Below are 15626 nucleotides of genomic sequence, written 5' to 3'. Positions count from 1 at the left end.
TTTTTTTTTTTTTTTTTTTTATACCAAGGATCAAACTCTGGTCCTTGCACTTGGGAGGCAGGTGGCAGAACCACTAAGCTAAATCCCCAGCCCCTTGTCCCGATTAGTCTTGATTTAAAAAACAAAACAAAACTGTATCATCTTTTTTATCCCAGCAGTCACAGTTTTTAAGAACATTTCAATGTGTGGTTTAAAACTACACTCATCAGGGATTCCACTTAATACTTGATTATGTGAGTCATATATGTCCTTTTTAGAAAAGGAAAACTGAATCTATTTCTTAGCGTTAAAAATAATAGAGAATTTCATAAACACACCCCACATGTGAAGCACAAATAATTAATTAGTTGTGGTTAGTACTGGATGGTTTTACGTTACTCAGCAAAATGTAATGCAGTCTCTAGTAGAATTTTTGGCACCAGAATTTCCCAGTAAGAAGCCCAGCTTGTTCAGGGAATTTTTAAGCTTCATCTTATGTAATAATGTTTTTAAGATTCGAAAAACTAGATAGTCCAATAAAGCTCAATACTTGAGTTATCTTCAGACTAATGTTTGTAATTATCCAGTAGATAACCAAGAACGGCAGCATCTGTTGGCCTCAGAAGTCTTAACAGCAGAGAAAATGCTTTCAGAGACCCGGAGGAAATGGTGCCTTGTGGGGACTCTGCACCCCTTCTCCCCAGCTGTGTGGGTTGGCTGCTTAACCCGAAGTAGCTGCTCAGAGCATGTAGTTAGTTCCTGCCTTCTTTTCTAAAACACAGGACGTACAGATTCCCAGCATCATCACAGGGCAACCCACTGGAATGAGGGGTGAGAGCTGCGCTTATCAACCAGGTGTGGCCAGTGCCGTGGGCTCAGTGCCGCACTGTGACAGAGGAAGCAGAGGCAGTGGCCCAGAGGATGATATCACCTTGTAAGGGACACCGTGCTTCTGCAGGTGGGCAAGTGGTCTAGAGAATAAGGATGCCTTCCATGCGCACGAAACGCTTGTCCTACTCATTGCTGAAAGGGACTGTCTTATGGAGTCAAACTGCTCTGTGAGTGTGCACTCAGACAGGAGAGAGGGCGGCCACTATACCTCGTAAGGGTTGGTGCAGTTACAATCTTTACGCTGCAGTATGGGTCTTGAGCACCTTTCTATCTTGTTATTAAATGAATTATAATTATGGTCCTTACAATTGCACAGCATCTTACAGTGGTTCCAGAAGTACTTTGGCAGCCTCCGTCTTTCTGGAAACAGTCGTCCTGCACAGTCACCAGCATAAGTGAGAAAACTTGTTCCCTTTCCAAAGACGCACAGGTGCACCATTAGCTTAGCTGAGTTAGCCAAGCACTGAAAGTTGTTCCTGCTTGGCACAGTCATTTACTAAGTAAAGGAAGCCACCCTGGAAGGGCACGTGCTGTATGGCTCCAGGAGTGAGGTTCTGGAAGAGACAGATCCAGGAGACAGGAAAGGGTCAGTGGTGGGAGGTGTGCACAGGTAACTCAGGTCTGTGACAATTCTCCTTGGGATCCTGTAGCACTAGGTACACGCATTACAGAGTTCCCCAACCCTGCAGAGTGCACAGTGCCAGAACAGACCTCAGTAAGCCCTGGCTTTGGGTGGTAGTGAGGTGTGGGTGTGGGTCCTGATTCTAACCATTGCACTGCTCTGGTATTAGGTGTCAGTAGTGGAGCAGGCCATGCAGACAGGCACACAGTACGTGGGAAATCTCCACTTGCCTCTTAGTTTTGCTGTGAACCTAAAATTACTTTAATAAAAATCTTCTTTAAAAAAGTCATGTAGTATTTGCAAAGCACAGCAAACAAACAAAAACATTAATTCCGTGACTTCAGGTTGCACCAATAAACCGAGCCACTGCTCACTGGAATCTTCTGAAGGTTACATGGTTAAGTAAATGTGCAAATATAGACCCAGAAAAATATTTCAGTGGCCTCCCGTGTACACATTTTCTTCTGTTTCTACTTCTATTCTGATTGTTTCCAAGATTACGCCTTCCTTTGTCATACAATGCATGGTCCAAACCCTGGAGAACACGGGCATATTGTCCCCTCGCTCGAGCTTGGCCCAGTTCCTCAGGCTGGCTCAGACCAGAAGTGAAATCCCTAAAATGATCTCCATTTTTTCAGCCCTTCTTGTTTCCTTCTGTCTTGAAGCCGTCAGAGGCCCCACAGCCAGAGCGGGGTGGGCCGCTCCTCAGCCCACTTCAGTACATCTTAGAACAGAAAGACTAAGGTCAAACACATATCCGTGAAAAGGACACACAATTCAGCCAGTTATACAAGGCATGTGGTCTCCTTCCTATGCCTGCATGAATAAGACAATTTCATGACATATTTTTTTCCTTGTTGCTGTTAAGATAATTCTCAAGATACTCTTTGGGCAGCCAAAGAGAAATCTTTAGCTTGGAGCAAATTCCACAGGATCGTCGCTGTTTACTGGTGACGGAGAGAGATGAACCGAATGCAGTTTTTGACTTGTTCCTGAGCATTGCCGGAATGTTTGTGCTGGTGGTGCACATTTATGCCGCCGTATTGAGGAATCGTGTCAATACTGGGAGATGCAGGCGTGAGCCACCACCGGGCCAGTGAGGGCCCAGGCTGCTTGGCAGAGGGGCAGCCCTGTGAGCTGCTGAGGACACACGCAGCGATGGCACTGACCTGCCTGTGCGCTGGCTTCTTTCAGTACTTTCTTTCTCTCTCCCACAGGCCAGTGCTCAGCACACAGAGCGCGACCTGACGGTCTGAGGCTGTGTCAGCACGGTGAGACAGTCCGCTTCTCAAGACCTCTGTGTCTTCCCCTCATGTCCCTTAAAGAAACAGCACTTTCCTTGAAAGATTATAAAATTACATGCTAAGAAATGAGAGGTTATTTTTAACATCTAATGACATTTGGCTGTTGATCTTTCAAGCACTAAACATTGACTTAGTACTCCTAGCTTGGCTGCGTTGGTTGCAAAGGTAACTCGCAAGCGTGTGAGAGGCTGCTCACTGGGAGTGCCCTGGGGAGGTACAGAGGCTTTAATCAGTCTAGGTGAACGGCAGAGGTAACGGTTGCACTGGTTGGAGGAGCTTTGCGTAAAAGGATTAGGTCCACCTCTCAGGAGACTTTCAGTAGCTTTCACATCTTTTGTCAACTGGTGCAAGCTGGGATAAGGACGTGAAAGAAAGATGATTTCATGGGGAAATATCTTATCCAAATAATCAATTTAAAGGCACCCAGCTAGCATGCCTGGTCTGCAGGTTGGTATTACAGGACAGAGCCCTCCCCTTGTTTTCCAACCACTCATAAAACAACCAGGTAATCCCAATGAATTGTTGAAACTTTCATTCTGAAATGTCACCTGCAAACACTTTTACTGCTTTTACTGTCACCAGATCGCTCAGTTGTGCATTTTCTCCTTGCAAGCCTTAGTGTGATGCTGGTGTCGGCCCCTTTGGGTGGCCATCTGCAGGCTTCTAGGGAGATGTACTGCAAGTGACCAGCATGTAGAGCCAGCGTTCAGAGGGAGGACTGCTGATGCCGCTGGCTTTAAAGTGGGGAGCTGTGAAACCCAGGGTTTCACCCCCAGCAGCTCCCAGAGAGGGCTGACAAGGCTGTGTGACACGATGTGTCATTTCCAGGAATCTCCATGTGTGCCCCTTGTAGTGAGGTCTGCACTAAAGCGCTTTCACTCCTCTGCACTACAGAGTAAATCTCTTTGTCACTACCATGCTCAGAAGATAATCTTGGTCGCTCCCCTCTTTCTGCACCAGGGTGATGCCATGCTCACGGGGAAGGGTGGCGAATCCATGGGCCTGTGTGTGACGCTGACGGCAGAGCTGTGGGCAAAGAGCCATCGTGAGCCTCATCTGCCGGGCCGGGTGGCTCCCTGGCCACCTCCACAGCCCAGCAGGACTCTGGAGACTGGGCATGCACGTGGGAGTCCCCACAGAGCCCAGGGTGTTGGCCAAGTTACAAGGCCCCTCAGAATCACTTCTTTTCTATTTTTAATCAAAAGTTATTAGATAGGTGCAGCCGTATATAAGTATGGCAGAATATGCAGTGTGTCAAATACTGACGTCCAGGCACACGCATGAGCGCTAAATGTAAAGAGCACATGTCACGGCGGTGGGATGGGCCCCGCTCCGTGTGCCGTTGGCTCCACTTTCTCCTGCCCACCCTGCTTGGTGATCAGAGTGAATGGCACCCTGTGTAGCCCCACGCCTGGGCCCTGCTCTTGCCTCCTCCCCCTCCTGTCTGGCCCTCCGACCACCACACTGCGTGCTCTGAGGAGCCCGGTGGCTGACGTCCTGCATCCCCGCCACATAAGACTCCTACCTTCTCTTTGCCCTTGACCAAGAACAGGCGCTGCCTGGCCACATGTAGCCCTCAGTAAATATTTTTTGAGCAAATACATGAACATTAATGGCCCTGCCCCAAACCGGAAACACCCTGAGAGGTGGGGCGAGATGGCACCCGCTCAGGCCAGCGGCTGAGAATGCATTCTGCCACACAGGCCCACTCAGCACGCAGCACTGAGCCCCACGGTGCCCGGTCCCATGTCGTGTGGCACCACATCCGGTGCCAGGCCTGTGGCAGATGCCTGGGCTGAGGAGGGGAGGCTTGGTGAGCAAGTCAGCATCAACTGTTGTCGCTCCCCTGTCACAGGGTTGCTGCTGCTACTTCAGTGATGACCATATGGCTGCTCACTCAGGGGCTCCTTGTACTGGAAGAATTCTAGGATGACTTGAGAAATGCTCATTGTTGGGTTCCTTTAAGTCAGAGGAGGATGCGTTGGAGCGAAAGTAGGTGTTGTCTCTCTACATGGGTCCTAATTAGGCTGTGTGAGGGCACCAGATGAATGAGGCCTGTTTGGGAAAGGTCTGTCACATAGAACAACACACGCACAGACGCAGTGAGGGCAGCGCATCTGCTGAGCCGTCCCTGTCATAAAGTCGTACAAATATTCCACAGACTTTGAACACCTGACTAGGAAATGGCCTGCACACGTCTGTGGTCTGTGTCACAGCCCTCTGGATCTGAACTCAGGAAATCTGCAGAGCTGGCTGGGTCCTTCGTGGCAGGTGTGGAAAGATATAAACCACCTCTTCCTCCCAGTCAGAGGAGTCCTGCAACCCGTGCCTCTTCCTCAGGTCTGTTCGTCTGTCTGTCTCCTCCCCTCCCCACCCCATACACACATCTTTGCACTGCTCTACCTGTCCAGCTCCCTAAATAGTCTTCCTTCCAACCTCTCTTTACATTGCTTACGTGCCAAGAAGGACTCTGAACTTTTGTACACCACTGGGTGCAGTTTAAGGATGAAAACGGAGCATTTGATATTAAATCTTCACAGAAAGGACCAGCATTAAATCTCTAAGTGCCAGTCCCAAAGAAAGAGGAGACACCAAGGGGAGAGAATGTACTTCCTATTTCCTAGCGTTTCATAGTTTGACTTTTTTAGCCTTGCCCATATCTTACTTTCACGACATTTTTGTTTTATTTTTTAAAACTATCTATCTGGTGATAGAATTGATTTTAAATGTTGGGTTTTTTTTTTTAACTACAAGTATACAAAACTTAGCTATTTTGTGGGTTAAAATAAGTGCCTTGGCCAGCTTGAGCATGTGACCATCATCTATAAAATAATTATGTTTTCCACCTTCGCAACATAGTAACTGCACAGATTGTAACTCATTCATCAGCTATAAAAACCGTATTGATTAAAATCGGTTGATGCAGGTGTCCTTATTGAGACCACACAGATTGTCCTGTGTCCCAACCAGAAGACGTTCCTGGTTCTGGGCTGCAGGGAAGCCATGCCCCGTGGCTCATAACAGACACTGCTGGACTGCAGAAGGCTGGTGTCACACGTGAGCTGTATGGTACTGGACACGTGCATGTTTTTGTTACATACACCGTGTACACTGAGCCTGTGCTCCGGACAGCAGGCAGTGCCCTGGACACACGCGTGCTGTGGTAGCACATGTACCATGTAGCATAAGGTACACACCCAGCTGTGCTTTTCAGACTTTCCCTACCATGATGAAAGTTTTTCCTCTTGCTATATAATAGTAGCAGTTCTTTTTCTGTGATCTCAGATAGAGGGTTTAATGATCTCAACTGAATGTACGAAGTTTGCTTCCAACCCCGAGCAGGGTCACATTTTGTGATTCAAGGTGAGCCCGATGGACGGTGGCAGCTATTCTCCCAGACTGCAGGAGGCCGGCACTGCGGGCACGGCAGGGCTGCCTTGAGCCCAGGTCTGCATTTTACTCTGGGGGTAGAGGGCTAGGGAGTGTTTGCAGCCATGCATGACAAAGCACACGCACATACACACACCTGCTTTCTCTCCCGGGTGGGGCTGGAGGGCCGAGCTGCTCTGAGCCCTGAGCCCTCACCATCACTTTTTCCCACAGCAGTGAGCCTGTTCATGGAGCGTGACTGCCATGTTCCCTGGGACTGTGCGTGGCAGCTCTCCTATACCTCATTAAAAGGACATATTATCACTTTTAAAGAAAGATCAGTGTTCCAATTTGGGGTTCCTTACCCATAATTGGGTTACTTTTAAAAATAAGTATTATGGCAAAGGAAATGTTTACATCAGTGTAATAGGCATTAGCTTAATTCTCAATTTTGTTTTAAAGTGGCCATAGAATTTGCAGTTGTGTATAAAATATAAAGCACTCATCAGTGTGAAATGGTTATTTCCTTTCCATATTTCCTCTTACCAAAAGAAAAATACCTTTGGTCTCTTAGCACAATACAGTCCGTTTTGCTGAGTTACTTGCGGGTCTTACGGCGTGTTCAGCATTGCCGGACAGAGGTTCACAATACTCGCAGGGAGCGAGAGGCAGAGGGAGGGTGTCTTGGGTCAGAGGTGAGCAGGAGAGCCGCCTCTGTGCGTCCTGTCCTGCCTGACACTGTCCAGAGAGGGAGCCTTCCCTTCCCTGCGCCCTCATTCACGTGCTCGCGCCCATTCAGAAGCCTGACGCTTCCTCTGCCTGGGCCTCTTCGTGAGGCGCAGGCAGCTTCTGCACGCAGAAGTCGGAACACTAGCCATCCACCCTAGGCCAGCCCAAAACTCGGCCTTGCGTTGTCTGACAATCCTTCTTAAACTGAAAAGCTTAAAGTCTCGGTGGCTTTTTTTGTTTGTGTCTTATTTTTAGTGTTGATTAGGGAGAGAAAGGAAATATGGAAACTTTTTTTAAGCCCCAAAGAAAATATGTAAAACAATGAAGCACACAGAATGGTGCCTTTTCGTTCTTGATAATCTATGAATAAGTGTTGGGTTGTGGTGTTGGTGCTTCAATTATAGGGCTTATCTCTCATTGCATTAAATCTATTTTCTTCCTTAGGAGAAAAGCAGTGTTTATTATTACAGGTGGCAGAACACAAAGGAGAATAACAAGCAGAGAGGTTACATTTACTCAAATGGGCTTCACGTTCACGTTTGCTTTTGTTCCTGAGCCGGGAGACTGTAAACCGAGCGGTGAGCAGGCAAGGTGCCATCTCAGGTGCATAGACCCAGACACCACCAGCAGCTGCGCCCGCCCATGAGAAATAAACTCACTCCCACTGGGGCTTGGCTGGGTGGCCAGCGGAGGGCTCTCAGAACTGCGCTACTGTTCACGCCTGGGCCCTGGGAAGAAGGGGTTTCGGTCACCTAATTCAGGGTTCCTTGTCCTGTTCCATCTTAAGTGTCTCAAGGCCCAGGAGAAGGACTGTTCTGCCCAGCGAAGAGCACCAGCTGCTCTCCCAGAATTGCAGGGCCCCCAGCGTGGGCTCAGCCAAGCCAACAGTGCAGTGTTCCTGCATTTGGCAACATCCTCTCAGGTTCCAAGACTGTTTACTTTACCGGAGGACTTGCTAGCCCGCAGATTAGGGTGTTTACTAGATGGGCGCCCGCTCGCTCGCGGGTAGACGTGGGAGGTCGCTGGACACGAGCATGACAGTTCTCCAGGAAGCAGACACTCAGGGTGCAGTTTGCCCTCCAACTATCAGAACCCAGGCTCCTGCATGCGTTGGCCTTGTTCTGTGTGCATCTGTGGACGTTAGAAGAGTTAAAAGTCTGCCAGTGTGGCAGTAAGACAGGACAGAAACTGGAGGACTCGCGCAGGAGCTGCTCAAGACTGTGGAGAACATTCCTGTGACACTGTCTGTGTTCAGGGCTCTGTGGCCGAGTGTCTCCTTTGCTGTTCTCTGGGTCACAATAGCTGTGACAGTGCTGGGACAGCCCCTCATTCAGACTCCACTTGTACTTCCTCCCTGAAGGCAGGGAGTTAATGAGAAGCCCAGATTAGGATCCCGGACCTATTCTGAGACTAAGATAAGTGTGCTACTGCAGAGCTTATAGTGAAGTAAAGGACTAAGAAGTAGACTCTTCTGGGAGGAAGTGCTGAATAAGGTTCACCAACTTCTCAGAGATTTTATACGGCTTTAAATAATTACTGTGGAAGCATTATGATGTGTCATATTTAACAATCCACTATTTATATGTATTGTTTAAACTTCCGTTAGAATACGTATGGTTTACATAAAGAAAATGCCAGGGTCATTTGGGGTTTGTATAAAATGATAATTTATGAAGGAAAAACAGCTTTCAATTTCTTGTTTTGGTTATGCTGTCTATAAAAAGGCTATGGGATCGTCACAGCGCGAGAATAGACTGTCTGGCCCTCTCGGTATGGTAGCGGCAAGCATGACAGCCCCACGTGGGGCCAGAACTGAGTGGGGGCTGCACCACCTCGGGGACACCCGTGAAACACCCCAATCCCGCTTCTAGATGAAAAGCCCTCTACCTCCTAGCCCTGAGATTCTGAGAAACACTGGTCTGCTTTATTTAATTTCCTCTCATTTACCAAGAGGCACGATCTATTTTCGTAAAGAAGTTCAGGAAATTGGTAAAGCACTTGACTACATCCGTCATGTATCAGCCATTAACATGATTGTCACGTTTTCCTGGCTCCTGCGGCCGGCCCTGGCCCGAGCCTCCCTGAGACCCTACGACCCACCGGGAAGGTCCTGGCAGCGGTGCCTCTGAGCTTGGCTCCTCACACAAAACAGCCGTGAGCTCTGCAGAGCAGTGCACTCTGCTCACTAGCACAGACTCCTAGCTGCAGAGAGCTCATTACCACTCAGCAGCAGGGAGCCCTTTCCACTTTTACCCAGAGAGAACCAGAGAAGGGGCCCTGCACCCAGGGGTGCGAGCACCGTCCTGCTCTGCCCAGTCAAGTCAGAACCGAGCTGACTCAGGGGCGCCTACCTTCATCAGCCACTGCGTGTTGTTCTCCAGCATGCTCTCCAGCACCTGCAGCCTCTGTGTGGAGTCGTCGTAGTCCAGGGGCGCGTCCCTCTGCACCGCATTGGACACGTAGGGGCTGGAGGCAGAGCGGCAGCTGTCCATCTCGGGCAGCAGGAATGTGTAGCTGCACGGCCCGTGCTGGACCTGGTACTGCTTTCTCCCGGTGCTGTCCACGCTCTTCCGAAAGTTGTTGTAGGCTGCGGCCAAGACAAGATCACAGCCCAAAGTACAGAAAACAATCTGCCACATTCTCTCTTCGGGTTAGAAACCACCAGCTCAGCAGACGTCCAGGCACATGTGAGTTCAGAGTCCCAAGCTGCCTCCTAGCACGCTGGCCCGCGCTGCATGGCTGAGCCTCCTCTTTCCTCCTGCCTGGGAGCAGCCTTGCTTTCTGGAGCCGTCGCCTCTCTGGGCATGCAGTGAACTGTCAGACTGCAGTGGGAAGAGCAGCCGGCTCACTGGGGCGGGCTCTGGGCTCACAGAGCAGCCTGCATGTTCTTTGTTTCTCCTTCCCCAGGTTCTCCCGTGTCAGTATCCGAATCAATCACTCTCCTTCCCTTATATGATAAGTTGATAAATGCAGCCAGACATGTGCAGCTGCTGCTCCGCCCTCCTGGCTTATCCCTTATCTTCCTGTAGGGGGTCACTAGCCAGGCAACAGGAATAATCAGAGCAGAGCGCTGGCCGGCTGGCCAGGACCGTGGGCTGCAGGGTCCTGGGCACTGATCTGCTGCAGGCCCCCTGGCTGGCCGAGCGCTGCCCTCATCGAGGGTTTCCTAGAGAGTGCCGGCTCGCTTCGCCTGCGAGGCTGGCACGGTATCTGAGGAGCAGCTTTAATCTTCGAGGACAATGAGAGTTCCTGTTTTTTCCTTTAGGAATAAAAATACTACAAATATGTGAGGACCTCGGTTTATTTTTGTTATTGCAAATAAAGAGGAAGACATTTGGCTCTTGTAAACTGTGCCTTCTCAGAGGAGAATGGTTGTGTTGGGATTGCTTGACTGTGGAACTTTTAGCTGAGTTATACATGATTTTCATTTAAGCCAGTTTGCTTTTATTAAATACAGTTAGAAGATCAGTTTCTGAGCTGTGATTCCTTTTGAAAACTCCGCTGAAGTACTGAAAATACGTGAAGTATACTGGTCTGCTAGTGGGGTACTGAGGAGTTACAGCAGAGAAGTCGGCATCTGAATGACGCCTGCTGGGAGTGGCACATGACCAGCCTCCTCCTGTGCCTGTGGGGCTGTCTGGTCCTCAGCTGTTAGGCCAGCCTGAGGCTGGGCCCCGGCAGCCGCCGTCCCCTTTCCCTGACCTGCAGTGCCCTGGTCTGTAAGTTTCAGGGGCTGCTTTACCATCCAGAACTTTTCTGTTTCACGCCACTGCTCTGTGACCCAGCAAGTCGCTTTCCTGAATAACTAGCCCTCTCTCTGCGGCCCCTGAGTGAGTGCTGACCCACACTGCTCCTCCTGGGCCCTGGCCTGGCAGTGCTGACTGCGTCTACGTGAGCCGCAGCACCCAGGGAGCGGGCGCACACCAGACTACCTGTGTGAGACTGGAGTGTGGGGGTTTTAACTCCCATGCGTGTCTGGAACTTATACAGTAAATTTTGTTTTCCTACAATCTGTTTCCAGAAAACCTAATTACATAAGTAGGGGTTTTTGAAAAATGCATCCTGTGAGTGGACCGGCTCCCAGCCTACCTCCCGAACAGGGTTTCTCGCCCTGAGTGAGATGCGTGGGCAGAACTTTCCAGCGTGGGTGACCATGCTCCCAGGTACAGCCTGCCTGTGTGACTTACTCTGTGAAGTCAGCAGACAGCAATTGGCAGTCGGAGGCCTTCTCGGCCTGTGCGGAGCACAGGTGTCTTTCCACAGGCCTCTCGGGTGTCACTTCTGCTCAGCTCTGACTCGGACAGTGGGTGCGGTGCATTGTCGTCTTCCGAGAAGGGTCGGGGGCTCCACGGACCACCAGGGAGTCCTGTAGCTCAAATCACTGGCACTCTTGTGGAGCGGCACTAGGAGAAGCGAGTTTGCTCCCCTGAGACTCAGGTGCACGATGTCCACTCCAGACCAAGTGAGAAGACTGCCTGGGGGCAGGTAGGGCTGCGCCCGCTTTGTTCAGCCTCAGTTGACCGTGCTGTAAAATGGTGACCGTTCTTCTCATGGAAATTTTCATAGTGAGAGAGACACCAGCCCATGCAACTTGGGAATGCTCGCTCCCTGTCCTTGGAGTCACTTTTACTGAATGGAACCACCACCGGGCAGAGTGCTGTTCTCTGACTCAGTCTGAAACAGAGGCATGGAGTGCCAACTTCCTCTTCTAAGTTTAGCCCTTGTTTTTTGTTGTTGTTGTTGTTGTTGTTGTTGGTTTGTTTTTGGTTTTTGAGACAGGGTCTCACTGTGTAGCTGAGACTGACCTGGAACTCACTGTGTAGCCCAGGCTGGTCTCGAACTCATAGCGATCCTCCTGCCTCAGCCTCCCGAGTGCTGGGGTTACAGGCATGGGCCACCACGCCTGGCTAGTCCTTGTTCAAGGAAGCATGGTATAAAGAACTGCTATCACACGTGTGGTCTGAAGAATCATTCAGACGTCTTCCAGGCCAACGGGTGGCTTACTGAGAAGGAGAGGAGCGCTGCTGAGTGGTGCCCACACACCACTCTCATCTCTAACACTGCAGGGTGCTGGGAGGGGACTCGGCCTCAGAGGGGGACCCCTGGGCAGACAGGGCGCACCTGGGAGAAGGGGACCTGGCTGCGGTCACCAGGCTTGCACACCACTGGCATGGTGCACCCCTCTGGATCCGGACACGGAAGGAGCAGCTCTTTGTGGATTCCGAAGGTGGGGTTACTAGGACAGGCAGGGTGGGATGGCATCCTGTGCTCAGAGGGAGCTGCAGGCAGCGCGTATGTTTCTGCAGGGGTCCAAGGTTTGGCTCCGAAGCCATCCTATCTGCCGCCGCTGTTCAGCAGTGTGGCTGTCACACCCCAGCAGCCGTGGCCAGCACTTGGTGAGCGAGTGTAGCAGGGCCAGGGCAGCTAAACTGGTAGGCACTGGCCCTGGAGTTTCTTGTCATTTTCACATTTACAGATTGCTGCTCCTCCAGCCTTCTCCACTTTTGATGTGAAAAACATTCTTTGCTCATTGACTGAAACAAGTTATGGGCTGTAGTTTTCTGACTCTGTGTTAGCGCCCGGGGCAGTCTGTGGGAGTTGGGACATGGCCTGTAAGGCCACTGTGCTGCACAGTCAGAGGACATGGCAGCCTCTGTTCTGCTCACAGCGTTGCTGCTGATGCATCCGCAGTGTGACGCGTGCAGGGGAGGCACACGTGCAAGGCCCACAGAGACGCACTGCTTTACAACGCCACGAGGACAGCGTGCTCGAAAAGTGGCACCAGCGTGGGCAGGACGTGGCCTTGTGGCGGGCAGGGAGACCATGGGGTTCCTGTTCAGACAGAGCTGCCTCCGGCTGCAGCGAGCAACTACTCAGAAAGGCAGAGGCCCACTGGGACTGCACAGTGGTGACCCCGCCAGGCCAGGTTCACCTGCTGCAGTTGCCTGGGTGACGCCACTGCAGCTCGGATCCCTCCACCCTTGGAGGAGGCTTCACCGGGGGTCATCTCTGGGCTCTTCGTCTTTCCACAGCCTCTGGCTTTCCACCATGGCCCGCTGACAGGACAGCTAAAGGCAGAGGAAGAAAGAAAATGAGAAATATCGTTACAGGTTTCCCAAGCGGTGCCTGAGTGTGCAGAGGCTCCGTGTGTTCTCTGCAGAACTGACTCACATTCTCTCCAGGCTCCATCATGGCACCAGAAACCCCCGAATTCCTCCCCGGAAGAATGAGGTCAGCCTGCCCTGCACCTTGACGTCTGGCCCCTTTACTTGTCTGCCCTGCACCTTGACGTCTGGCCCTTTTACTTGTCTGCCCTGTCTGGCTGAGGCCCTACCACAGCCGGCCTCCCCAGCCCTGGACCGTGCAGATCAGCTGCCCCCTGGGTCATCGGGTCCGAGCAGCCACAGCCTCAAAGCCCCAGTTGCAAAGAGAACCCTGCACAGTTCTCTCAGATTTGTTCATTTGATGGCGTCGCCAGAAGCAGAAGCCAACAAAGGATGTACACTGTGGATCGGCCCGAAGCAGGCTTCCCTGAGTCACACTGCTGGCGTCTGTGAGTGGCCAGGCCTTCACCTGTGTGCCGTGTTGCCGCAGTCAGCTCTGACCTTGGCCAGGGCTCCGGCTGACCTGGGGAGAGGGAGCTGCTCTCCCCACTGCTCGGCTCCGGAGCCTGCACCCCAGTGCCCTCTGTGGAAGGGCGGAGTGAAGGTGCCTGCCGTCTACAGGCCGAGTTTCCTTTGGGCCAGCAGCTCCTGAGCCAGTGTCCCATCCACACCCTCGCCCTGCACAGCCAGAGGCAGCTCTCCTCATGTCATCACCTCCTGATGGCACCAGCCTTCTTGGCCCAGCATGGCCTCGATATTTGGAAAGTGCCATGTTGGCGTATGAGAAACTCCAGGCTGAGTTACCCTAAACATGAAGCTGGGACTGTGTTCTGCAGACAGAGGGGCAGGCTCAGGACTCACGGGCGCCTGGCACTCTGGAGCTGGAAGTAAGTTGAGAGACATCTTGGCCATCTCTCCTGCCCACCCTTGGCATCCTTAACCCTGGTGAAATAAAGTCAGCCAACTTGTTTACTTGTGAACGTAATGCCCAGTGTGCAGGGGGCCCTTAGCGCACTGCGTGCATCAGAGAAGTTGCTTTCACTGCTCCCTCCCCTCAAATTGTGTGTGGTAATTAATGCAAACTAAGAAAGCAACAGGGACAGAGAGAAAGAAAAGAGTAGAGTATTAATTCGCTGTTCCAAAATGCAGTCCCCAGGAGCAGGCTCCATGTGTCCCTGAGTCTGCCCGTCGAGATAGGGAGCTGGGTCTGAAGGACACAGAAGCCCCTGCAGCCACCCGCAACGCAGATGTGTGGGCCGTCACACCCTCAGAGCTTCTCACAGTGGTGAACTGGCATGAGCTTGTCTCGGGGACGCCGTGAAAGATAATCCCCAGCTGCGGGGTTTGAGAAGTGCGGGAGGAAAGCCCGTCGGAGTCGCGGTGGAGGCGGAGGAAAACCCAGCGGCACACCTGTCTGCCTGCAGTGCACCTGACAGCTCCTGCCCGGCGCACCAGTGAGGAAAAGGCTGAGTGGGGGTGAGAGGACAAGAACCGCAGCGGCATGGAGCCTTCCTTCCCGGTGGGGACGACTTGGGAGAACGGACTCAGTGTGGCCACGCCCAGCCCTTCAGAGAGCAGGGAGACCCGCCCTTCCGTGCTGCCTGTCACCTCCGAGCAGCAGACACGCGCTTGCGCTTGCGTGACAGATCCACTTGCTGCCACCCGAGCTGGAGATTCAGGTCGCCACACACGTGTCAGTGTCGCAGACCAGTGCCATCTGTGCAGAGGAAGTCCTCAGTCGGCACACACGCGTGCACGGGCACACCCAGCCGAAGGTCATGGCCTTGGAGCCTGGTGCCCCAGCGCAGTGTGAACACATCACCCTAGCGTTCTGAGCACAACCACCTGTGCATTCGCCTTTGTGGCTTTTAACAGTCCTGCCTTGCTTCCCCTGTCTCTTCAGCTCCGTCCTCGGTAGGTAAGGGTGCAGCGCCTCTGCCCTGAAGCTGAGTGCAGTTTCTCGTCCTTGTGTACACATACAGCATCCGACATGGAATCACTGCCCGAAGGATTTAGAGCACAAATTAAGAGTCATCCGCTTGGAGCCGGGCACTGGCTACATATGATGGACCTGTGCGAGCCTTGAGGAAATGTGCATTTCTTCAGATCAGCATCTGGCTGCCAAGGAAGAGAAAAGCCTCCGCCCGCTGTTTTCAGGCCATTTCTCTCCCTGGGGAGCAGCCATCACCCCGCATCACCTGCGTTCTCATCCGCAGGTGGTTGGAGAAGAGTGGACAGTGCGCCTCTCCCCTTGGTCATCTTGCTGGCTGTGGCTGTGGCTGTGGCTGGGTGACTTCTGTCTGCTGCAGAGCCGCCTAGCCGGTGTGCGAAGCAGGCCCAGCTCCCAGGTGCTCAGCCTTCCGCTTCACATCGGGCGACTTAAAAAGGGACTGGGGCTTTGTTGTAACTCATCCAAGTGTTTGCGATGAATCACGTCGGTATGGGACGCTTTCTCTGAAATAAGACACATAAGTCACATTTAGACAGGACACTATTATCTTAAAGAAGCTCCACGGGTTCTCAGAGCTCTTACATTCTGTGCTGCCACAACCCGCACGGCATCTGCTGTACTATCTCACTTTTCTATCACAAAGCCACACTGTGTACCCTGTGTGACCTCACAGACTT

General features: G+C 51.9%; 2 protein-coding genes across 7 annotated transcripts in view; one reads left to right on the top strand and one right to left on the bottom strand.

Annotated features, from left to right (window-relative positions):
* The window catches only part of Angpt2 (angiopoietin 2), a 49475-nt gene extending 39377 nt beyond the window's left edge, over positions 1-10098 (bottom strand). Inside the window, exon 1 of the mRNA XM_010620378.2 lies at positions 9246-10098. Coding sequence (XP_010618680.1) covers positions 9246-9533 — 288 coding nt within the window. The 5' untranslated portion in view covers positions 9534-10098. The remainder of the gene's footprint in view (positions 1-9245) is intronic.
* The window catches only part of Mcph1 (microcephalin 1), a 199245-nt gene that overhangs the window by 118218 nt on the left and 65401 nt on the right, over positions 1-15626 (top strand). The gene's annotated exons all lie outside the window — the stretch shown is intronic.

Source organism: Fukomys damarensis, unplaced genomic scaffold, assembly GCF_012274545.1.
Source record: "Fukomys damarensis isolate Sample0158 unplaced genomic scaffold, DMR_v1.0_HiC HiC_scaffold_18, whole genome shotgun sequence".
Classification (NCBI taxonomy): Eukaryota; Metazoa; Chordata; class Mammalia; order Rodentia; family Bathyergidae; genus Fukomys; species Fukomys damarensis.
The sequence above is the reverse complement of the archived record's forward strand: the minus strand, read 5'-3'. Positions and strand labels throughout refer to the sequence as shown.